General features: G+C 43.1%; 2 protein-coding genes across 7 annotated transcripts in view; one reads left to right on the top strand and one right to left on the bottom strand.

The window, feature by feature from the left end:
- BTBD7 (BTB domain containing 7) overlaps window positions 1-10,491 on the top strand; it is a 55,016-nt gene extending 44,525 nt beyond the window's left edge. For all 5 annotated transcript variants that reach the window (XM_055803905.1, XM_055803874.1, XM_055803883.1 and 2 more), the window contains 3 exons: window positions 1,753-1,931; window positions 2,650-3,078; window positions 5,545-10,491. In XM_055803905.1, coding sequence (XP_055659880.1) covers window positions 1,753-1,931; window positions 2,650-3,078; window positions 5,545-6,357 — 1,421 coding nt within the window. In that variant the 3' untranslated portion in view covers window positions 6,358-10,491. The remainder of the gene's footprint in view (window positions 1-1,752; window positions 1,932-2,649; window positions 3,079-5,544) is intronic.
- A 1,568-nt stretch (window positions 10,492-12,059) lies between these two features.
- UBR7 (ubiquitin protein ligase E3 component n-recognin 7) lies at window positions 12,060-23,287 on the bottom strand. 2 transcript variants are annotated; one of them, XM_055798147.1, is made up of 11 exons: window positions 23,105-23,287; window positions 22,834-22,967; window positions 22,209-22,269; window positions 20,535-20,630; window positions 19,365-19,418; window positions 18,068-18,173; window positions 16,674-16,858; window positions 15,957-16,088; window positions 15,401-15,563; window positions 14,438-14,499; window positions 12,060-13,606 (listed from the first exon to the last, which is right to left on the bottom strand). In XM_055798147.1, exons 1-11 carry the CDS (start codon window positions 23,270-23,272, stop codon window positions 13,514-13,516), a joined length of 1,254 nt encoding a protein of 417 aa, XP_055654122.1. In that variant the 5' UTR covers window positions 23,273-23,287; the 3' UTR covers window positions 12,060-13,513. The 2 variants fall into 2 exon arrangements, with proteins under 2 accessions (XP_055654122.1, XP_055654128.1); XM_055798153.1 differs by lacking the exon at window positions 14,438-14,499.
- Window positions 23,288-23,457: the final 170 nt, after the last annotated feature.

Here is a 23,457-nt window from a genome sequence, read left to right as displayed (position 1 = left end):
CCTCCTGCTTTACTGAGTTCTGTAATGAAGCAAAGGAATTGATTATTTTGCCAGTGCCTTGTGCTAGGAAGGGTAGATGGAGCCCAATTAATCTGAGGAGATTCAGCCATGTACCAAGCCTTAACTTATATGGGAATCCATCCCAAAGCATAGGTGGAGCCCAGGAACTGCTGGAGGGAGAGCTAGGCGACACTGCCCCTGCGCCCCTTAGGTTAGGCTCTTAGAACAGGGGTGCTTACAGCTTAGGTGTTCTGCATCTGTTCGCTGCCTGTGGACTAAATTTGCGTAAATGCTGTTGGCAGCATGTCTTTGTGCTGCTCTTGCAACACTATTGTAAGCTGAGTTCAGCCTCTGCTGAAGTCTGCTCTACTTTGAGGCTAGGTTCTGTGGGTAATTGGGTTTTTTAAGCATCTTCTGGTTTTGGTTTGAATAAGAAATCATGCAACTGACTTGAGAGAATTTTATTGTTTTTATATATGTAATCTCTCTTCCATGTGTCTCACATGAGTGATAGTAAAAAAACAGAAAAAAACCTGTGTTTGAGAAGACAACACTTTTTCATTAAAAAACTTAGATCTTTTTTTTGGAGACTGCTTCAAACTTCTTTTTTTCAGTGTTAGCAAAATGCTGGTTGTAACTAAATGTCTGACTGCTAAATCAGGATTTTTCAAACAACTGAGGTGTGTGGAGGGTAGTGTGGAGGACTTATTTCCAAGCCTTGAACTCTGGATAGGGTTGTTCCCCCCCCAGTAAAAGAACTCAGTTTGTAGGGGGGATATTTTGCACTACTTAAAATTATTCTTCATGTACCAATGTAAACTTTGTGAAATTGGGACCGGTTGTAGTTGCATGGTGTTGGGTTTTCTCCTTCCCTGTAATGAATGTATTTTCACATTGTTCTTGCTGTCTGATCCATTTAACTTCTATGAGCTTTCATTACGGACATGTGGTCATGGTAATATGTAACACTTGTAAAGCTGGTAAAGGATCAGATGCCAGGACTCAGGTATTCAGAGATCTGGATTTGTCTTCTCTCATGATACGTGCATTTTCCTGAGGACAGAAAGACCACAAAGAAATATCATTCATCATCGAATAGCAGCAAGAAGTGACATGAGAAAGTTTTGCAACAGGATGAATAACCCAAATTATACATTATTTCCTTTTGGAAAGCTTTTTTTTAAAAAAATATTTCAATATGGCAGCATAAAACAACGTAATTTTAACAGGTTTATGTTGGCTTAAAGTTTGTGTAATTTTTTTTTTTTTTTTAGAATGCTCTTTCTGTATTTGTATACTGGTATTATGGTCTTGTGATTATAGAATTCCACAAGAAGTATGCCAAAAAAATCAATGAATTCTTGGCACACAGAATTCATAAGGGAACATTCTGTTTTATTTAAGATATCCTGTCCCTACCTCATATCATTACATTCCTGCATCATGAAGGGTTTACAAAGAAGGCTGTATTTGCAGCTTATTCTAGCAGAAGCTGGAAGAATGATATATGCGTTTACCATTTGTATGATATGTTATCCCATGTGGCTTAATGATGCTCCAAGGAATATGTGTAAGTTGAACTGTTCTTGGCAGAATGCTTCTTAAAAAAAAAAAATTTAAAAAAAAAAAAATTCAGCCTGATGATAGATTTTTTTTTCTTTCAGAATGAAATCTAACTATTGCAATCAAATTTACTGTCTCACCTTTCCAAAAGTAATCTGTTATCCCCATTCCATTCTGTTATCCCTCTAGTTCCTAATCTCCTTGTTGTAAAAGAGATGATCAAACGGCTGCAGGAGCTGCGTCATACAGAGCAGGTGCAGAGAGCATATGCTCTTAATTGTGGAGAAGGTGCCACAGTCAGTTATGAGATTCAGATTCGTGTGCTGCGGGAATTCGGACTTTCTGATGCTGCTGCTGAACTTTTGCAGGTATGAAAAATTGCTCTGTAAGACCATAGATGCTTTGATACTGTTCTGCTTCTGAATTGACTTGAATGTGTAACTGCAGTAAGAGAACCACTTTGTATGTGCACATGCAGGCACAAAAATGCTTTGACATGCCTGCATAACTTCAGAACTGTCCAGGTGCAAATCACAGTGAGACTGTTGTGTTTAATTTATGTGATTTTAATAAATGTGTAAGGGCAGTGTATAAATATTTTTCTCAAGAGCTGTCTCCATTCAGGGTGCTACTACTGCCACAGATTTTGGAGGCAAAAAAAACCACCTCCAAAGGGGCAGTTGATGAGAATAGTCAAACCATAACTAGAAATTTAGATTATGATTTATTCTTGAATCAGAGGAGAAAGGGTCCTAACTTATACAGTAGATCTGCATAGTACATATCAGGACTGGGAATCTGGAAATCCCATTTCTGTTTGTACGCTGTTAAAGCAAATGCATTTGTTGGTAAACTTAGACACACAGAATCTGATGCTTCTTTTCTTGTTTTAAAAAAATATATTTTAAAAAATCTTTATTCAGTGACAGCTGTAACCACCACAAGTGGTGGTGAGGCTTTAGATGGCCCAGCTAGCCTGTTACAGGACAGTCAGATTTCTAGTTCCATTGTGTGTTAGTTTAGGAGATTTTTCTAGATGACTTCGTACTTCATTTTGTTATATGCTGAGGTTTTTTTCCTTTGCAGAATCCTCACAAATTCTTTCCTGATGAGCGATTTGGGGACGAAAGCCCACTCCTGACAATGAGACAGTCTGGACGATGTCGCATTAACAGCACTCCCACTGCAGAAACCATGTTTACAGAACTAGACTCTTTTGTGGCCTTTCATCCACCATTGCCCCCTCCTCCACCTCCATACCACCCACCAGCAACTCCTATTCATAACCAATTCAAAGTGGGCTGGAAACAAAGGGTGCCAAGTCAACATCCCTCCCGTTCCTTTTCTTACCCGTGTAATCACTCACTGTTCCACTCCCGAACCGCTCCCAAAGCTGCACCGCCTGTCTACTTGCCCAGTGTTAAAGCAGCACCTCCTGATTGCACTAATACTACGGGTCTGGGGAGACAAACGGTGGCTGTAGCAGCGGCAGTGATGGCAGCTGAGAAGCAAGTAGTAAGTATTATGACTTCTCCTCCCTATCTCTGGCCACTCAGAGTGGCTTATAGAGAGGAGCTAGAGAGAATCTACTTGATTCCAACGAAGTAACTTGGCTTTGTCAAATAAAAGAGCATCGTTGTTGGTTAGGAGAAGAATTAACTACCAAACTGGCTGTCAGCATTCTGCATTCCTAAGCCCTGGGAGAATGAATGTTGCAGAGGCAGGAGCATTTTGGAGGGGCACGTGGGACTAATGAATCTTCTGAAATCATGTAGGCTGTTCTACATTAAAACAAAGCATAAGTTGTGTGGACTGCATGCTATAATTCATGGGTAGAAATAGCGATGATAGCTTGGATATTCACAGGTAAGCAGTCCTGATGTAAACAGATGTATATAAAGGTGCTTTGCTGATTGACTGGATACCAAGCAAAAATGAATTCCAAATCAAATATAAGAATAAATGCAGTTTATTACATTACACTATAAAGGAAAAATAGTATGCAATATGATAAAAGGAAACTAGTAGTTATTATGCACAATATGATAAAAGAGCAATAGAAGTGAAGCATCTGATCATTACTGCAAAGCGTTACAGAGACTAAGGAAAGGATACATCACCAGCTACCACCTTAACATCATCCAGGGCCCACACTTTGACTGGGAATCCCCATTGCAGCCAGCGCTAGGAGACTCTCAGTAACTGGGAAAATTCCTACACAATGCATCCACCCATAGGTGAGGCTTCTGGCCCAGTCCCGGAGCTTGCCCGCCTTTATACTCAGTGAAAAACAAACATAGTTTACACACCTAGTGTATGCAAACTTTTTTAAGTTTAGGCGAGGTGCAGGTGTGCACTATCTCATTATTCATAAGATTCACACGTGTCAGGGATGTTGGCCAGACGCCCGAGCATGGTGGAATTACTGTCATGACATAGCTGCACACAGCATTTATTGTCTGGATGTTCCTGCTCATGTCTTGCTTGTTCAGGAGCTCAAGACAAACGCCACCTGCTCATTAAGGTTGTCCTTGAGCTCCCTAAGCTCACTGTCCAAGTTAAGCAATCCCTAATTAAAGACAATGGCTTTTTCATAAGCAGTAATCAATTTAGTAAATTTTCATCACAAAAGGGAGCCTATGGAGAATGTGAAGGCCTTAGGCAGGCAGAAATTGTAAATACAAAGAGGCTCATTACAGCACTTAGGCAGTCATCATAGTTGCTGAACTACAATATGATGCAATAAAAACAATGAACTTATAATATACTGGATAAAGACATAGCTTTGTGAAGTACATGAAATGCTAAACAAAGATTTTGTTATTTTATTTCTGCAGTGAAAAAACTGTTTCAGTACACAGTTGTCCTAGTGAAAACCTGCTCTTTGGATGCAGATTTGATCTGGAATTCTGAATGGAAAACATGGATATTCTTTTTCTTTAGCAGTCGTCCTAAACATGTTGTACTCCTTTTTATATTTTGGGTTAAAAGATTTAACTTCTAACCTAAAATTAAACCTAAAGTTTTAAAAGATTAGGTTAAAAGATATAAATCGGAATTATTTGCCCTTGCTTATTCTAGAGTGGAGTTCGTAGCGTGTCTGTCTCTCTGGATCAATACTGACTTCACTAAGGAAACCATATAGTGATCTTCTTCACATTAGAAATGTTTCTGCTAGAATGTTTCTGTAAAAAAAAAAAAAAAAAATCAAGGAGAAGCTTAGACTTTATATGGATGATATTTTTCTTCTGTATTCTTCAATTTGTGAGCTACTAGTACCGAATGATTACTAAAATTGCTTTCATTAGAAATAAGTACAAGTAGAAATTTTAACTCTTCTGTCTGGAAGACTGAAATGTGCCTGTCTTATTGCAGGACTGCTTATAGGTGTAGGCGAGAATGCCATGCAGCAGCTTCCGTGCGCTCTGAGGATCTAGTCAGCGCTGTAACTGATGCTCCCCCCACAAGCCCTGAGGCTGTCATGCATACACACACACGTGCCTGCGGTTAACTTATTTAAAAATACGAAATGCAAGGAGAAGGGTTGCGTCTATAGTGATGAAGTACATGTTTTGTGGCTTCCCTGCTCTGGAACTCTGTGCTGTAACAAACCATTTGTTAGGTTCTGCACAGAGTACCTTATTTAGTTTGATACTTGCAGGTGGCTTAAAGCTGGCTTACCTTTTGAGGGTTTAACAGTACATTGCCATTTACTGCGTGTTCAAGACAAGATGTGTTTAAGAAGGAGCTGTTATTGTGGACAACAGCTTCGTGAAGGAAAGAAATAGTATTAAGCTAGCAGGAAGGTGAAGGTTGGAGGATGCATGTGTTCTTTAAACAGCGTAGGAAACTTGCAGGTTGAAGTTGGTCTAGGCAAAGTAGATTAGGAGAATGTCGGTTTGAATTACAGAAACTATCCTAAATACGATTTGTGTTTAGCTTTTGCTTTCTTTCCATGGAACAACTTATTTTCTCTTGCAGTGTACTCAGCCCTTGCTAAATGAACTGATGCCAGATATCGCAATGGGTGTGTCCGCAATGTCTTTAAAAGACAGAAGATTGCCAGAGCTCACTGTCGACACAGAATTAAGCCAGACGGTTACAGAGGTAGGGCCCGGCCCACCCCAGCACATTTCATGTATTCAGAACAGACACATGCCCACTTCTCGAAAGAAACATGCAATAGAGCAAAAAATAGATGCTCGAGAAAATCAGCAGGAATATCCCGACTTCTATGACTTCTCTAATGCTGCATGCAGACCCTCCACTCCAGCACCCACCAGGCACAGTCCTTCGCCTTCGCAAGGCATATATTTTGGCCCAGATCTGTATAGCCACAAGGCATCACCAAGTGGCTTAAAGTCAGCCTATCTGCCCTCCCAGATATCTCCTAAAAAGCAAGAGGATTCTAGGAGGGAATACCTGCTTTCCCAGGATGGGCATCAACATAGACAAAAGAATGAGCCAATACACCTCGATGTCTTAGAACAACCTCCCCAGCGACTGGACTTGGCGTTGGCTGCCCAGGAAAATGCTGGGAATGGCCCCGTTCACATCAGGGGAAGAACAAAAATGGAAACAGATTTAACCTATGGGCTGACCTCCAACAGACCTTCGCTCTCTGCATACACCTCTGAAACGCAAGAAGAGAGACCCAGTAGGAGACTGCTGGATGATGAGCCTTTGGAACATGGAGCACAGAGAAATGCAGATTTGGAAAGGGAAGATGCAGTAAGCAGAGGAAGGAGGTCTCCGAACAAACCAGACTTCCTGTATAAAAAATCTGCCCTATGAAAGCAACCTCCACTATTTCTCTGTGCCTAAGAGTCGTAAACATCCCATTCTTTGCAGCTTTTGGCCTGACTTCTGTCAGACAAATTCATTCGTGCCAGCAGATTAATTCATCTTCACTCACTTCTTTTGTACATACATTGCTTCATTAGAGACAGCATGTTATCTGTTTGTAATGCTGCTTCTGGTTTTAATTTGTGGGAATTTTTTTTGGAGCAAATTTAATTAAGCCTTTTAAAAAAAACAAGCTGGTACCTTTTTTCTACAACCTAGTAGCCTTTTGCACCTGTACATCTATTTTAGTGTATTAGTTTTGTACTAATATGTTAAACTTTATTGTCACATTTAAAGGAGTGTATTTTCATACTTTTGCATTTTCCCTTTCACCTACCAATTCCCTATGTGCATTGGGTTGCACATTATGAAATGTATTTTCTTATGAGATAGTAACAATACGTTTATTTTTTAATTATAGGAATTCCAAAGAACAGCACATCAAAATACTACATTTTTAGTTAGACTTTTTTGTTAGTTTGTTTAGATCTAAAATCTTCCTGATTTTTACAACTATGGCAAGAATCCAGTCTAACGTTTTGTTTGAAAAGTTCTGGCAGCTGGTCTTCCCCTTATGTAGCAAGCCCACTTCAAGAATTGTATTTGGGTTTTTAAGTGTCCAGGGGGATATTCAGGAGTCCAGATCCCAGTGAAATTGACTGGGATCTGACAGTCTGATCTCTGTTCAGCTGTGACCATGGAGAACTCCCATGATCACACAGAAGCACTTATTAGACAGACTAGCATTCTTCACTTGCCCATACAGAAATCAATCTAGAAATACTGTAAAAATAATAGTAATAACTTGTTCTTCCAGCTACCCACATGTGGGGGTAAGTGAAGACCAGAGCTGAGGATTCATGCTAAATCCTGGAGTGTCAGGAAGACGAGGCATGGTATTTTTGCTGTTGCCTGAATGGTAACCCTCCACTTGAGAGGGTTCCCTCTCCGACGGAGATGCCAAGGTGACTGCTCATTGCCTTGCTTTCTCCTGCCTGCCATTAAAAAAGGGCTTCACTCTTAGTGACGTTGTTCGGTGTTTCTTACCTGATCTGAAGTGTTGGTGACTTCGTAATTGCAGCTGTTCTGTGAACAAAATCAAAGTAAGGAGTAACTGCTCTAGCATCATGGAATGTGCGAAGCTTTAGCACTCTTGAATTACACTTCCCTTTCCCGAGTGCTTTTTTAAAACACGGAAATAAGGTTCCTCTATTAGTGTGATGTGGAGAAGGGATGATAGTGATCTGGGCTGGCTCCCTACCACTGGGTTGCGGTTAAGCAATGCACTGGGTGTTAATGGTTGTAATTAAGTGCATCCTTAATACTTGCCATGCAGCTTTTACTACAGATTCATTGCGTTTAGGGTAGGGATCTGATGCCACGGCAGTGTAGTGATAAAGGCCTGTTTTGGTTTTATTTTTCAAATGCAGTTTCTAGAATGAAGGATTTCCCTGCAGTAGAAAACTTTAATCCCAAGTGTGACCTAAGGACTGCTTGGAGGTTATGTGGAGTCGTTTCCTGCAGTTCAAAATGCTTAACACTCTTTGAACAGAAATTTTGCAGCTTTACTTTTAGTTTTTAGGTAATGGCAGATTCTTACCTAACCTGTTTCATTAAAGTATGCAAGGCCTGGTAACACCACCACAATGTTATTGATAAATATGGAATACTGCCTTTCCAAATTACCAAATAGTTTCTCGATAAATGAAGATATGGGTGTTTGAACCAATAAATCCTAATGTCACCTTCATCCACGTCTATAGGCCTCCGGAGCCTGTGTAAGCTCTGCAGGCACTCCTTTTGAGGTGCAGCCGTGGAAGGCGTGGAGGATTGGAGGAGAATCTTAGCCGAAGTGTGCCAGTGATGTGTCTTGGGGGGGGGAGATGGTTTTGTTGGGGTTTTTTCCCCTCTGTCAGCCTTTTCAATCTGGTTGGTGTATTGTGTTGGGGGTTTTTTTGACCACAGTGAAGATGCTTGGTGGTCATGGCCTCGTCACCGATCTGTAGTATTTCCGTGGGACTGCAGTGTAGAACGGTGGTAAAGGCAAGAAGGTGCTGGGGTGGGGGCGGTGCTGCTGTGGGTTAGGGGCCGAGGCTCCCTGGGATTCTGCTGGAGGTTTGGGCAGGGTGCTGTCAGGCGGCATAGCTCCAACCGGTTACTGGGGTCTCGTGCTCCACCAGCATTAACTTTCATCACACACAAAACCCCTGAAACTGCCTGCCCTTGCATCATATGTATGTTGGTAGCTTAATTACTAAAAAGTCCTAGCTGTCCTCAGAAGACTTGCTATTCTGAATAATTTATTTTTACTGAAAATCGATAGACGTTACTTTGAGAAAACTATTTTAGTTACCGTAGTTTGATGTGGCACTGTGTGCCGGAACAGAGACGGGGCTGAAATCTACAGCTGTAACTTTTAAGCTTGAAACTTGTGGGGACGTGCCTGATGAAGACAGAAGTGTTGAGGTTGCGGCTTGAGGGAAATAGCGAAATGCTTTGGTTTTGGAATAAGCTGGTGAGGAATGCCTCTGGGGAACGCGTCTGCATTTCAGAATACAAAACTGCTTCTGAAGACTCAGAAACTGAGCAGTATTAAAAAGAGAATAGAGTGTTTAAAAGTAGGTGCAAAATAAAAGTCCTTCAGAGGCCACAAAGACAATCAGGCTGTATAGACAATCTGTGTTTTCACTTGTATATTTTGAGTTGGGAAGAAGAAAGCGGCTAATGGCAGCCGATTTGAAGTGGAAAAGAAGGATTGGTCAAGTTACTGGAACTGTATTTTTGTACTCCAGCGTAGGATTTCCTACTTAGTTGGCTGTGCAGAGGGAGGGGAGGGAGACCATCTTTATTCTTCATGGAAGCATTATTCAGAACTAGTGTTCATACTGCATCTCACTCACAGAACACATGTACCTGTGCTACCTGCCACTTCTTGTTCTCTGTCTACTGAAACTTTGGTGCAGAAGCTCCTTGTTTACATGAAGCACTTTCTGATTAGGCTGGAAATTAACATCTTTTCCTCCTGTGAATTTGATGGAGATAACATTACTGACTGTATTTTTCTTGAGGATAGAGGTGTGAACATTAAGTTGTTTTGAATGAGGAAGATTCATGCTCCTTCTGTTAGAGCTCAAGACTTTCATTTGGTGGGCAACATGCAAAAACTTATTCCCCTTTCCCTGACGCCGCCCTCTTTTCCTTAATATATGAATGAATAACTTAATTCCTGAAACAGATTCTTCATTTGAAATGTTTTGTTGTTCCACGGAGTTACTGTAGTTGTGTATTAATAACTGCTGTGTTGATTGGCAGTTTCTTGTTGTATTTTTCCTGTTCTTGAGGAGTTTTGTTTCTGAAAGTTAAGGCTGTGGCCGCCTGTACTTGTAAGCCTTGGGTTTTGGTCCTGGAACGTCCCAAATGTTTGTCTTATGGGTTTCTTTGGTTGGGGTTTGGTGGGGGTTTTGGGGGGTTTGGATTGGGGGGGGGTCGGTTTTTATTTTTGTTTGTTTGTTTTAAAGAATACTCATGCTGTTTGAGGCACTGTTCTTTTATCTAATAATTATATGCTTCTGTGGCAGAGGTGGTGCTGAGCCCTGCCAACCACAAGGAACAGCTGAGATAAAATTGTGAAACCGTATTTGGGGTTTCTGTAATTATCTGTACTGCCAGAAGGTAGCCCTGCCTTTGGCAACATTACGGTTTTGTTTCATGTCCTTGTGTTGTTACTGGTATAAAGTCAAGTGCCTTCAATGCTAAAGGCTCAGAAAACTTTCTTAAAACTGACTTCGTGTCCTATGCAAGTGTTTTTTCTACAACCTGCATAACCAGTACTTTGTAAAACTTGTTTACGCTTCAATTGTACATAGTGTTTTTTAAAAAGAATAGTATTTTTATTTAGGTACCTCCAAACTTGAATTCTAGTCTTGTGTGATGCATTGTAAAACAATACATTTCTCTTTTGAGTACCATTACAGTTGTAAAAAGGTTTTCACTGGTTCTATTTTTCTACTGTTGCTGAGAAGCATGTAACACTGACTTTATCCTACGTATAGTTGGCATTTCAAATAAATGGCTTGTATAGAATGGGCTTGTGAGACTTCTTCCAGCTGACTGTTACCAGCCAGCTGCTGCGGGGCTGCCCGCCGACCTACTGGCTGAACTGGCCGTGCTGTCATTATTCCAAACTTGCTGTGACTGATGCGCGGGGGGAGAGGAGGAGTTCAATACAGGCCATAAGGTGTGCTACAACAGTCCTGGCTCTTAAAACGGGCAAGGTTTGCTGTTCCTTCTGGGGAAAAAAAGTGTACAATAATGCTTTGAACATCAAGGGTATGATACAAACCAGTGTAAGAAGAGGAAGTCAAGCTGCTTGGACAACCACCACTAATTTTATCAGAAAGGTGAAAATAAGCTCTAGCCAGAGCTCACTGAACTAATTGCCTGAGCGTACTCACTGTTAAAGGCAATAGGATTACTCCTAGTCAAGGCTGCAGGACTTAGCCCTTGATCTAGGAAGTGTTTTATTTTCTCAGCAGAGCAGCTAGACAAAGACTCTCATTAAGCGCCCGCCATTCTCTCCCTGAGCTACAGTTATCCTGCATCAACTGAATATTCATTACATCTCTCGTAAAAACAACTGCTTCGCTACTTCAGAGAGATTAATCAGAGTTCAGAAGTGTGTCATCCAGCAGCAGATCTTTAGTTTCACTTTGATGTACAACAGCAAAAGGCTGTGGGTTCTGTCCTGCTGTCCGGTGGGGTGGGTGTGGGGAGAGAGCACCTGTATGGTCGTAATGTTAATTACTGATACTTTCCCACATCCAGGAAAAGCAGTTTTAGGAGCACCTTCCTAAACTAGACTTCAATCTAACATTTATTGTTGGAGGCTTTCTGTTCATTTTGCTAACAGTCCTACTAACTCTGCTTGCTTGATAGAAGAGGGTGCCTCTGCCCTCTTTGGGAAGACAGCGCAACCGCGCCGGAGAGGGGTGCGGGTTGGGTGCCCCCAGCTCTGCGGCCGTAGCACGGGTGCACGCCCAGAACAGACGCTGCACACCGGCCCTGCTGAGCCGGGGCGGTTACACCTTCTCCCTTGCGTGGAAATCACTTACTCGGGTCAGAAAACTTCCTGCAGCTGAACTCCTCCCTTGAGGTGCCGCTGCTGTTTCCTTGAGCACAGCAAGGGGTGGGACTGAGCCTCGCTGCAGCGTTGACATGCACCAGGGTAGCTGTTGCTGTTTTATATACTTGGGGAAACCTGGGGTTTCTGTTCGGGGTGATGTGAGCAAAGAGGTGGGACCCAGGACAGCATCTGCCTTGGGGCACCTTCCCCCTGACACCCGACCCTTCTAGTGAATCAACTAAACGCAGCAGAAATCTGCTTTTTCTCCTGCTCAAGGCTGTACTCACAAGCCCCCTGCCAGCTGTTGTTCCACACCTGGCTGCAATGGCATGGATCTGGGGGGGGGGATGCAGAGGGCCAGGAACACGGGGCTTGGCTTGACTCTGCCCCCCTGGTGTGTCTTGGCCATGTGGCTCCCCAGTCATCTTCACCGCTCTGCCCTGGGGGGGTCTGGGTTGTGGATGGAAACAAAACACTACAGCAGCACATCAGAAAAAAAAAAACAAAAACCACTACCAAAACCAAGACATTATAACTTGAACAGTCATTTAATTTTTAGATAGTGTAGTTAGATAGGTACAACTCCCCTAACAGCTGCTACAAAAAAAGCACATACAATACCCAGAGTTAAATGTAAAAGCAACTAGTCATCTCGCATGAAACAAACCAATGAACTGAGCCTCTATGCTAGAACTAGCTATTGCAAATAAAAAGTGGTCCAAAACGAACAGGGAGAATGATAGATAAAGGTCTGATTTTTCTTCTCAAAAGCAGGATAATACCCCATGGTAAATCCTCCAACTACATAAAGCAGGAGTTAAAAATTAGAACTTCTTTACCCACAAACCCCAAAACATACTTTAAGAAAAACTAAAAACTACATTAGGCTCCAAACTTATGAAAAGTCAATATTTAATTGTAGCTAAGTGTAGATTAAGTCAGTGAAACATCTCCTGTTCCATTATTATCACAGTGATCATAAAAAGATCACACATCTCATACTGTAGCAAAATGTCAGGATGCTGCAGTGTTTTCAGGAACATTTATGAAGTAGAATTATTTGCAGTAGGCTAGTTTTTAAAATCAAAGCCCATTAGAAGTCCTGTGCCACCCCCACCTGATGCTTCATTTGTCATTTAGTACCTCCTCCTAGATATTGTTTATATTCTAGAGAGTGGATAAAGTTTGTATGACAATATTTTGCATGTAAAACACCACTGTACAATATCAGAAACAAAATTTTTGAATTTTATAAAACCAGAGAACATTCTGTTGCATCAGCCTTAACCTATGGCTCCTCCTTTCTCACCTGCCTAGGGAGCGCTGCCACAGCGGTGCGTGAGCATGCACAAGTGCAGGGCTGTTCAGTGCACCTGATGCAACCAAGATGTTGGGAGGCAATTTCACTGAACAGCCGTAACCAAAACACGTGCCTGCTTTACCCTTTAAAGAGCTGCGCCTCCCTCTGCGTGGTCAATAGACACATACTTTGTGCAGGGAGCCGTCACTAGTCGCTACACCCCAAAGAGATGACACAGAGCCTTTTAAAGCAGGAAAGCAGCACGCTCCAGTCCTGCAAAGCACACTGAGGGGGTATTCCCTGCACTGTACAGAGGAGAGGGTGGGCAGGCAGACCCTCCCAGGCTGGGGTGCAACATACAGCTATAGGCACTAAAGTAAAACAGGTGAAAGGCTAAAGGGAATAAAGGGTGGCACGCTGTTCTTGTGCAAGGCGTCCTCTCCCTTGAGATGAGGCCAGCTTTCACAGGAATGCAAAGTCGATCAGTACTGAAACCCCTAGAAATGCAATGTACCTGTTAAGAGCACAATTTAGTCACTACAAATAAAGGAAGTATGAGACAAAATGAAGATGTTTCTTGGACAGCTGGATTTTGATGAGAAGCCAAATACTGAAGATGCCTCTTCTGTTTGCCAATGAATGTTGTTTTCCCAGTTGTCCTTTCAGACTCAAACCCTCTCAGTCTAACTACAGTAGTACTGCATCCTGTTAGTCCGTCTTCTTTTCCGTGACTGAAATTCTTCAAAGAAGTGCTGAATGTCTTCTCTTTTAACCACCTAGGGGAAGCAAGGTGAAACCCAATTTGTGACACAAGAATTTAATAAATTAAGCAATCCTTTTTTTTTTTCTTGCACGCATCCCACGTGCAAATACACAAAGCTTATACAAGCAAGTATCCTGAAACCTCCCTGATACAGCCAGCAAAACAGCCTTCCTGTTGTACCCGAAGGAGACAATTAATGCCCACATCCTATTGTAAGAGGATACAGAGAAACAAGCTCCCCAAAGGCAGGATGAGCACATGCAGCAAAGCTCCTGATGGGATTTTTAATGGGCTTGACCATTGGCTTTTATCATCTGAAAAATTAAGACAAAGCAAGATTTTCACTAGCTCACTTCAGACTCATTATGATATAACTAAGAATGGTAATTAGCAAATAAGCCAACAAAATGCATGTGTTGACTAACAGCAGCATGCAAATTCCTCCAGGAAAACAACTGACAAGACTGTTTGCCAGTATTCAGTCGGTCCTTACTCTTCTAAGGGTATAAATTCACTCTAAAAAAATCCATAAAGGTTAAGAGCTTTTTTTCCAGCATACTTCTCCTAGAGCAACAGAAGTTCCATTTAAATTTAAGAATTAGCCTCAGTACTTTATAGACTGATTTCTGTAAGGTCCCTGTTACCTCTCAACAACGTCATTAAGGAAACACAACTTTTAAATTCCAATTAAATCAGGAATTTCTAATTTCTACTGCAGTGCCAGCAACTCCAAGAGACAGGAAAAAAAATATTCTAACATAGCATCATAGTATTCAGCACCCACCCCTCAACAGTACTTTAAAACATATTTTCTGGCAAACGAATTCTGCAAGTTGCACCTTACCGTTCCCTCATCTGCAAATCTCCTGAGATAGTCAGTCAGTTCTGTCTTTAAATCATTGTATTCTGGATGGAGAAGTGAAAGCAAGGGAAAGAAGAAAAACAAGCAAACAAAAACAAAACAAGAAGATATCCAGCTTTAGTTTAACACTGGTTCAAGAAGACAACTTGTTCTACTTCCTCTTGCCATTTGTTTCATTTACGTGAGACAAATCTAGGTTTAAACTGGATTATAAATAATAATAAAGGCAAGTCCAGGTAAACATGAGCAGACAAATAATTTATCAGACTAGCCTACACAGTCCGAGTATCTGTTCGGGTTGATCTTCAGAGAAACGTACAGAAGTTCAGTGACTGAACTAGTACAATTGATTAAAAGCCTGCCCCTGCTCCCAACTTCCCATTGCAAAAGCTCACATGGGTCATGGTGGGAAGTCCCAGCCTGGAAGCTCAGGACTGGGCAACTGTCCCCACCAGAGTGCAAACGCCTCACTCAGAGGAGGGAAACAAGGCTCCAGTTATAAAATACCCCAGTGCTGCCTTGTAGACATATCCTGCAGCAGAGCTTCCAGGGAGCACCCTGCACCACAGCTCCACAAGGCCACCGCGCCCCCAGGCAACAGGAGACTAGCAAACAGCAGTGCAGGGTAAGAGAAATAACCCAGACAGCTGAAGTGTAAAGTAATGTTTAAATATTCACGTTACAAGAAATTACTATCAATACAATACAATCTAAGATGTTAAACAGGGGAAAAGTTCCCGCACCATCTAGTTCCTTGACCTACATTAAAAGAAGACAAACTTCTCTAGAGTAATCCTGATGGAGGCACGCAATCTGTCATGCAGTCTTCTACGTGTCACTTCAAAAAAAGTCTGACATCACACGGCAAGACCCGATACTAATCTTTTATGGGAAACCGTTCAGTTCAAGTGTTAAGGCAAATTCTAAAAATGAAGCTGCATTTACCACAGATGAGTTCTACTTGCTGGACTCTGTTCATGCTGTTAAGGGTGTCCATTAAAGGATCTCTCCTCTCTGTTTCTTGGTCACTGGTACCTTTATTTTCATAAGCCAAGACAGTGTCACATTCATCTGTCAGGAACTGCACTTCAAGCTCCGAATACATTTTCTGAAGAATAAAGTAAAATTTACTTCTGCATTATAAAACTTCTCAGATGGTGATGCTCTTCCCCAATCCTTTTTGTGTTTAGTATCACAAACAGCAACAACAAAAACAATATGTATTTTGAATCCAGCATTTCAGACATCTCCTGGTAAGGACTTCCAAAGCACTATTGGATTTAAGCAGCAAAGAAAATACAAATGTTTAGAAGTTCCTTCATGCTGTATTAATTCCAAAGGATTCAGTGTGTTTCTTTAGCGGGGGTGTGGTTAGGTGTTTATATGCAGAGTTAAGAGCATTTACATAGATTTTATCCACCATGAAGCTTCTCTTCAAAGATTGTTTGAGACCTCCTGGCCTCTGCCACATCAATGATCATAACAGAGAGAAAATACCTACCAAACAGTCTTCACAGGTGCATAATTTGCTTCTCCAGTTCGATGGCCAAAAGGTGGCAGTATCTTTTTTTAAAAATTGCTTGCTTTGGAGTTCTTTCAGCTTGCAGACTGGCTCCTCACTCTTAGTAACTACCTGAATTAAAATGAGAGTATTCAGTGCTCTGTCGTGTCACTCCAAATACACTCTGCTCTATCCAGCCCAGCATGTCATTTTCCCCATGTAAGGTTTTCCTTTTGTCTCAGACACATTTATTTCTACAAACAACTCACATTACCATTTCACGCACAGGAGGATTCTGATGTGGTTTTAGCACTTCCCACTGGAAATTTCAGTAGAAGTGTACTGCAATAGCCATAAATGTGTAAGGAATTAGAGCTGGACTATCCTACAAATGCAGCCACAATGCATAATACCCCTGCATCAGAACAAACTCAGAGGTTACCTCAACACCAAGGCCAGGTGGCTGACAGGAAGAGATGGATCTAACCTATCTGCAAACAGATGTTACACCCTTGTCACCCACTTCTACAATCACGTTCCACAGCCTACACTGTGCTCCACAGAGACCGCGTGTTTGAAGTGTCAGCGACTGAACAGGAGCACAGAAACAGACTGAAAGCATTTACCCCTCCACAGAACCTACACAGACAGAGGTGGGCTTTACTTCACCGATCATCATTATGAAATGCAGAGGACAGAAAAGGCAGCACATTTTACCTCTGTACAGGCAGACCCAGAGCTAGTGGATGGTTCATTAAACTGTTCTGTTTGCTTTTCCTCCTTCGTTTCTTCACGTTCTGCTCCATTTTCTTTTTTTATTTCTTTTTTCTGCTCTTCACTTTCCTCAGCCTTCAAGACAATCCCTTCATCTTCACGGGAGTTCACTTTGGTCAAAGCAGGAACTGGAAGATACATACCCACGTAAATGAACATACGGTGCCAGACAACATACAGGCTACCACAGACATTCTCTCTGCTTTACAGTGCAGTGTCAAAAGGCACCTAGATCGCCTCATACACTGCAGAGCCCGGACACTCTACAGCTGTCCAAAGACAGTCACCTAGGTATACAAAGAAACTGCTTCCTCTCTCACCATAGCCTTCTCCATCTCTCATATTCCTATGCTAAAATATACTGCTTCCTAAAATCTAAGCCCTAGAAGAGGGAAAAGAGTATCACAATTTGAGATAGTTTTGTACTAAGATGCTTGTCCTTGGCACCCCTTGATAGATATTGCAGGCTCAGTAGCTGTCGTGCACTTTTTTGCTGACTCTGTGTCAGAGTCCTTCATTTGCTCCAGACACACACCCCAAAAAATCACCACCTCCTTATTTAAAACAAGTTTTTCTTTCGATATCAATTCAAATGTGTGCCCTGTGACACAGCTGGTTAAAAGGAGGAAAACCAAAAACAAAGAAAAAAACCCCATCTTGTACTGTATTTGCATTGGAAGGAAGAGAACTGCAGGTAGGCCAGCTTGGAATCCTTAAAATTACCACTGAAATTTCTAGCACTAGACCAATCACCAGATAATATAGGCAACATTTAGGAGACTATGTAAAACCAGCTCCTTCCACAGAAATCAAGTTTTCTACCCTTCTGCTCTGCAGAGACTACATAGCAGACAGAGGCCTGGTGCAACCACAGGGAACACATGTCCTGAGCACAGCCCCAGCTCTACTCAAATTAAGGCTTTACACATTCATTTCAGGTCACTCTATCATTCACTCTTTGCTGCTCAGAGCCTCTTAAATTCAGCTGTTTGCCTCAATGCTTTCCTTAGGAAGGCTCTTCAGTTCTTTGATCCAGTTTAGAAATTAAGTTCCTCAAGACAAGTATTAAATCTTCATCCATCTATGTGCTAGCACATCCTTGCTAAAATAAGTAAGAGTGAGCACCACAGAATTAAGTTTAGGAACAAGAACTGCATTTTAATATTTTTTTTACAGAACAGTTACTGCAGCCCCACGTATTTCACAGCTGAAAGCTACTGTCCAATATAATGAGGATCATTTCTCCAACCACTTCAGCAGTATTACATCGTTAATCAGCCACACATGAGAAATACATGCTAACAAAATATTGGCTCAGATATCTTAATTTTCTTTACCTGCTAACTGCGATGCATAAGCCCACAGGAAATGGCAGCGATTCATGCAGGCTTGGCATACCATTTCATGGAAGTCTCCACTTTCAGGGGGAACTGCACCAAGATGCTATCAAAAAGAAACAAGCACGCAGCAGTGAAGCATTCGCTGCAATAACAGAGTCTGCTCTAGGTTTAGAGGAAGTAAAATGTCAACTGTCATCCCATTTTCAGCACAAGCATACACTCCTGCTAACTTCCTACAATGATTATCAGTATAACTTAAAAGACTGGAAAGAGCTGATAAAAATTCCAATGAAAAAAAATTAAATAATTCTCTATTTGTCTGCAGCCCTTTATGCCTTCTACATACCCAGAAATCTCACTGCTATCTTTTATCTCCTTTCTAAATGATATTCTTCTAAACTGCCCTAAACATAGGACAGGTGAAGATACCTCTTGCACACTGCAAATTTAAACTCTTAAATAACTTTTTATGATTGCTTCCTTATGTGTAAGAGACTGTTAAGTCTTCACATTGATCACTTACTGACCTTGAGAAGAATTAGGTCCCAAAGTCCGTCACAAACTGGTGAGAACTATTTAGGTAATTAAAAGCGCTCAGCAGCTTTCTTTTGAAAAGCATTCTTGCAAAGCTCACAGTATGCAGCATAACATTCTTCATACATACATTTACACAAAAGAATCATAGAGTTTATCTACAGAACGCATTAAAAAAAAAAATTGGCTTCAGTTAATTCTTTGAACCTGCAGCTTCAAACATGGAATTTCATTCATGCCCTTCAAGGCACAAGAGGCTGAATCCTAAACGCTTACACCTTAAGTAGGGCACTCACTGAAGTGCTGAGCTGCTTTTAAAAGATTTCCCTAAAGTTCATAATCAGGAACTAACAGCACAGTTTGTTCCTTGCTACGTAAAGGAATTACAGTTCAAAAAGCATTCTTTTGAATGAAGAACTATTCAGGTGGTTGATAATGATGTGCCTCAGAGCAAGAATCTTTTCCTCACTGATTTTACTGATTATAACTGTCTCTTTACCTGGAAAATTCTAAAGTTATTGTTTTATTCTGTAGCAGTAACCTTCAAAAAGGTAGAACTCTTGCTATTTTTTTTGGGGGGGGGACGGGACTAGAGCATACAGCAGTGCAAGATTCAACTTTCAATATTTCTTCGCATAGAATGAAAAGAGTAATAATCTTTTGAGAATTACGGCAAGCCTTCCCAAGTAAGAATAACCATACAGACTTAACGAACTTATTTCTATGCAAATGGAAATTCTGCTACTTATAGTTTCCTTACCCTTCCATGGAACCAGTCTTCACAAACTATGCATTGGATCATCTCATCTGGAATCTAGATGAACGGTCATATTGTTAGCATTAATAGCGACCTCCAGAATCTTTCACAAGCCTCAAACTACAGTATTTTGCAAAGCCTGCTCAAGTGAATTGCATTTCCCTCTTTACTCGCCCACAGGGAGCTGCCATTAATAATTAGTTACTGCTTCATTAGTCAGTTTGCTTCCCTGAAGTTCAATAGCATATGTAATTTGTCTTATTATCAGGACTGTGGAAATTTCCATTTATTATTACAAAACTAGTTTTGCCAGAAGAGCAAGGCATCCTCACACAAAAGAGCTGATAAAAGTAACTACATTATTGGTATCTTTCTTCCTGTAAACAGCAATGCACGAACATGCAGCTTAGCAAAAGAAAGATATTGATAATCATCTCATCAGGTTTATATAGGAACGCCAGAATCCTAACTTAACTGTCCACAATGCAGTACAGTACAAACTGCTTTGTTATGAAACAATTATTAATGATTTCATTAGAAATGTTTAGCTATCTCTGAACTTCAGAGAGGTGAGTTTATAAAATACTTCTTTGGATTTGAAAGACTTGCACCTTCCTTATTCTTTAAAACACCTAACTTCCAGGACTGCAAACAAAAGTGTGTGTGTACAAACCAGCTGGTAGATTTTAGTACTTCAGGCAGAGAAAAAGTGTTCTGGCTACCATAATGGAAAACTAAAGCCAGTGCTACAGGACAGACTCTTCCCATCCCAGAAGCCTTGTCAGAGCACTGTTGCAGGTAGGAGGAAGCAGATTCTGGTCTCTCCTAATGCGTTTGCTTGCCACGTCTCTCAAGACGATGATAAGAAACTCACTCCCTAAGGGAACTCTGTAACTTTAGAGAGAGAAAAGCAGACAGAACTGCGGTAGCATTTTGTCCAAATGATGATTTGTCCTCCTCATCTGTCTTGAAGGCATAAACATATCCTACTATTTAAAAAAGAACTGATAAAGTAATTACCTCATACAGCACATGACAACCAAAAGCAATACGGAACCTAAGATTTCTTAAAGCAGGCTCTTCCCTGCAAAGCATCTTAGCGACCACCCTTTGCACATTACTTTGCATAAATACCATCTATATATGATTACTACTGGGTTTTGTGTTTCTTACCTCATCTTCAGGATCAGGATAAGGTCTTTTACAAGTACAGTATAATCCATAGAAATTGTCATTATACTTATTTCCTGAATTCACCTTCCCCTTTTCCTATGGGGAAAGGAAAAAGATGTCTCAATAAACAATGCAGTGAAGCACAGAAAAAAGAAAAGAACTATTACCTAGAAAAAACCAACTCCTGTTCCACTGTAAATTCCTAAAGGCAATCACTATACTCATCAGCTTCAAGATCCGAAAGGAAAGATACTATCTAGACACCTGTTCTATACAGTGAGCAGCACACAGGGCATATCAAGAATAGTGAAGTTCAAAAGGAAAGAGAAAAAAGTCTTTCCACATTTGTAACAAATGCCAATCATGGTGTTTGTCAAGCTACTGCTATTCTAAAACAATATAAGAGTTTTGATCACCAAACACGCCTGCCTGCTGCCATTATAGCAACAACTGTAGATTTACTGTGCATCTTCCCCTCCATTTTTTTTTTAAACATCCAGACTGTGATCCAAACCCAACTTTGTTTCATTTAACCACTGAGCTTCCACTAAATTCGTACCATATAAGCCTCACTCTACAGGAGAGGATTATCTAAATTACAAAACATGCTGAATTAAATTCTATCACATGTAATCCCACTAAAAAAATAAAGCTAATACAGTTGCAGCCACAGGGCTTCACAACTGCACAAGTTGCAGCCTAAGACCACCACTGGCCCCTGGAGGAACAGCTGTGACCATTTACAATGTTACCATAAAAAGCTTTCTACCACTTTTCCGACAAAGGAAGAACGGATAATGCAGTCACCCAGCCTCCATGAAGTCAGCCAGACAAACAGACACATGCTGAAGGTCACTTAACCTATACAGTTTATTTTGCAGTAAACTGAAAGAGGAGGCACAACCACATGATCTGCTGTGTTGACTCAAATGAGAAACAATAACATCTTAAAATTGTCACAGGTGTCTCTGGAGGGAGTACTGGACTGTCGCCCTAGGCTGACTAGCTCCGGATCCGCCCCCATTGTGCCAGAACAAAATGGGCATACGCAAAACCACTGGCTGTTTCTACATTTGGACTTATTACCCTGGGAGCAGCACTGCAGACAAGGCTGCTTCCTATCACTGCTTCCTAGAAGGCTACCAACTACTTGACGAGTCCAAAACGCCCGCCAAGTACAAAAGCACAGGGAGCTTCACACAGTAGAAAACTATGCCAGCAGTAGGCTGTGGTGAGAAGCTATCAAAAAAGATCAGAGCACTACTGCCACCACAAAGAAGGGGAGAGAACCATCCCTCTGACAGCAGGACAACCTTAAATGTCCTTCATGCACCTGCACACCCACACCCAAAAGGCTCTGCAGCCAGCTTAAAGCTAATGAGATGTATTAGTGCAGGCACCACAACACATTCCTGGCATTACGCTGAGCACTGACGCTGAGCACTGACGTAGAACTGCTGCATTCACGGATAACAAGGATCAAATGTTCTCTCTCCTGGCAACATTTCCCTTCAGTCCCTCAACAGTCATATCTCCTGCTGTAATACTCCCACCTTGTTTAACTTGCTGGGAAAAGCAGAGGCATCACATGAGTCAGCACCGGCTGAGGAACACACCAGCCTCCCAAGACTGTTATTTTGATTCTGAATGTACGAAACCTATGCCTGAACTTACTGGGAGTAACTTGCACTGCAGATTTTTGAACTTGCTGTTTCCACAGTCACAGCGAAAGTTCCTGGAAAGAAAAACACAGCACTTCAGGTTTTTTATTAACTGAAAACAGATTAGTTTTTGTGTTTATAACAACTCCCGGCAGTTTATTTGCAGACATAAAAATACCGTGGCAGCTATTTCAACAGCATCAGTCAGAACCGCCCAAAGGGCCTTGCAGCTTTACCCCCTCACGCCGTGTCCCCGGCAGGTCTCGGCTAGCGCCACCGCTTGCCAGAGCGCCCGGGCGGGAGGCCGCAGCGGCGCGGCTAATCCCGGCGCGGCTCACCGCACTCGCAGGGGGCCTGAGGCGGCTCGGCTCCCAGGCGGGACCCGGCGGGCGGTTAAGCCCCACGGCGGCGGTTAAGCCCCCGTCCCCCGCGCAGAGCCCCGCGCTGTCCCTCACGCAGGGCTGCCGTGCCGGGCGCACGGGGAACAGGGGCTCCTCACGGACCTCCGCCCACACGGCCCGCGCAGGGAGTCGCGGCGCCCGCCCCGCCGCGAGGCGCCCCCGCCCCCCCGCCGCGCACGCGCGCGCGCTTCCCGCCGCCGGGACGGGCACGCGCCCGCGCCCGCGCCCCCGCCGTACCTCTTGGTGTAGAGCTCGAAGAGGCGGTGGGTGCCGTGGCACTCGTAGCTGCAGGCCAGGCAGATCCCCGCCGGCTCCCCGCCGGGCGGCGTGCAGGTGCTGCAGGCGTACAGCGCCTGCCTCTTCACCGCGCCCTGCGGGGCGACACCGGCTCAGGCTACGGGGGCCGCCGGGGGGGGTCCCGGCCCCGGGCGGCCCCGCCCCCGCGGCGCCCCGCCCCGCCCCCGGCCCTGCTCCGCCCCGCCCCCCGCGGCGCCGGCCCCGCCCCCACCTGGGAGTAGCTGCAGCGCTCGTGGTCGCTGCCCCCCAGCACGGCCCGCGCTTCCTTCTCGAGCTCCTCGTTCTCCGCCAGCACCTCCGCCAAGGAGACCACGGGCTCCTCCCCGCCGCCCCAGCAGCCGCCGCCCGGCTCGGCGCCCTCCGCCGCCGCCGCCTCCATCGCCGGGACGCGAGGCCGAGGGAGAGCCGAGGCGGGAAGCACGCGGCTGAGGCACCAGGGGGCGCCACAGCGGAAGCGGAACTGCGCGCCCCACGTGACCGGGGCCGCGCGTTCACGCGGCAGGCGGGCGGCGGGCACGTGACCGGCGGGCGGGGCGGGGCGCGGGCCGCGCGCGCTTCCGGCCG

Source organism: Falco peregrinus, chromosome 1 (assembly GCF_023634155.1).
Source record: "Falco peregrinus isolate bFalPer1 chromosome 1, bFalPer1.pri, whole genome shotgun sequence".
In the NCBI taxonomy this organism is placed as follows: Eukaryota; Metazoa; Chordata; class Aves; order Falconiformes; family Falconidae; genus Falco; species Falco peregrinus.
The sequence above is the reverse complement of the archived record's forward strand: the minus strand, read 5'-3'. Positions and strand labels throughout refer to the sequence as shown.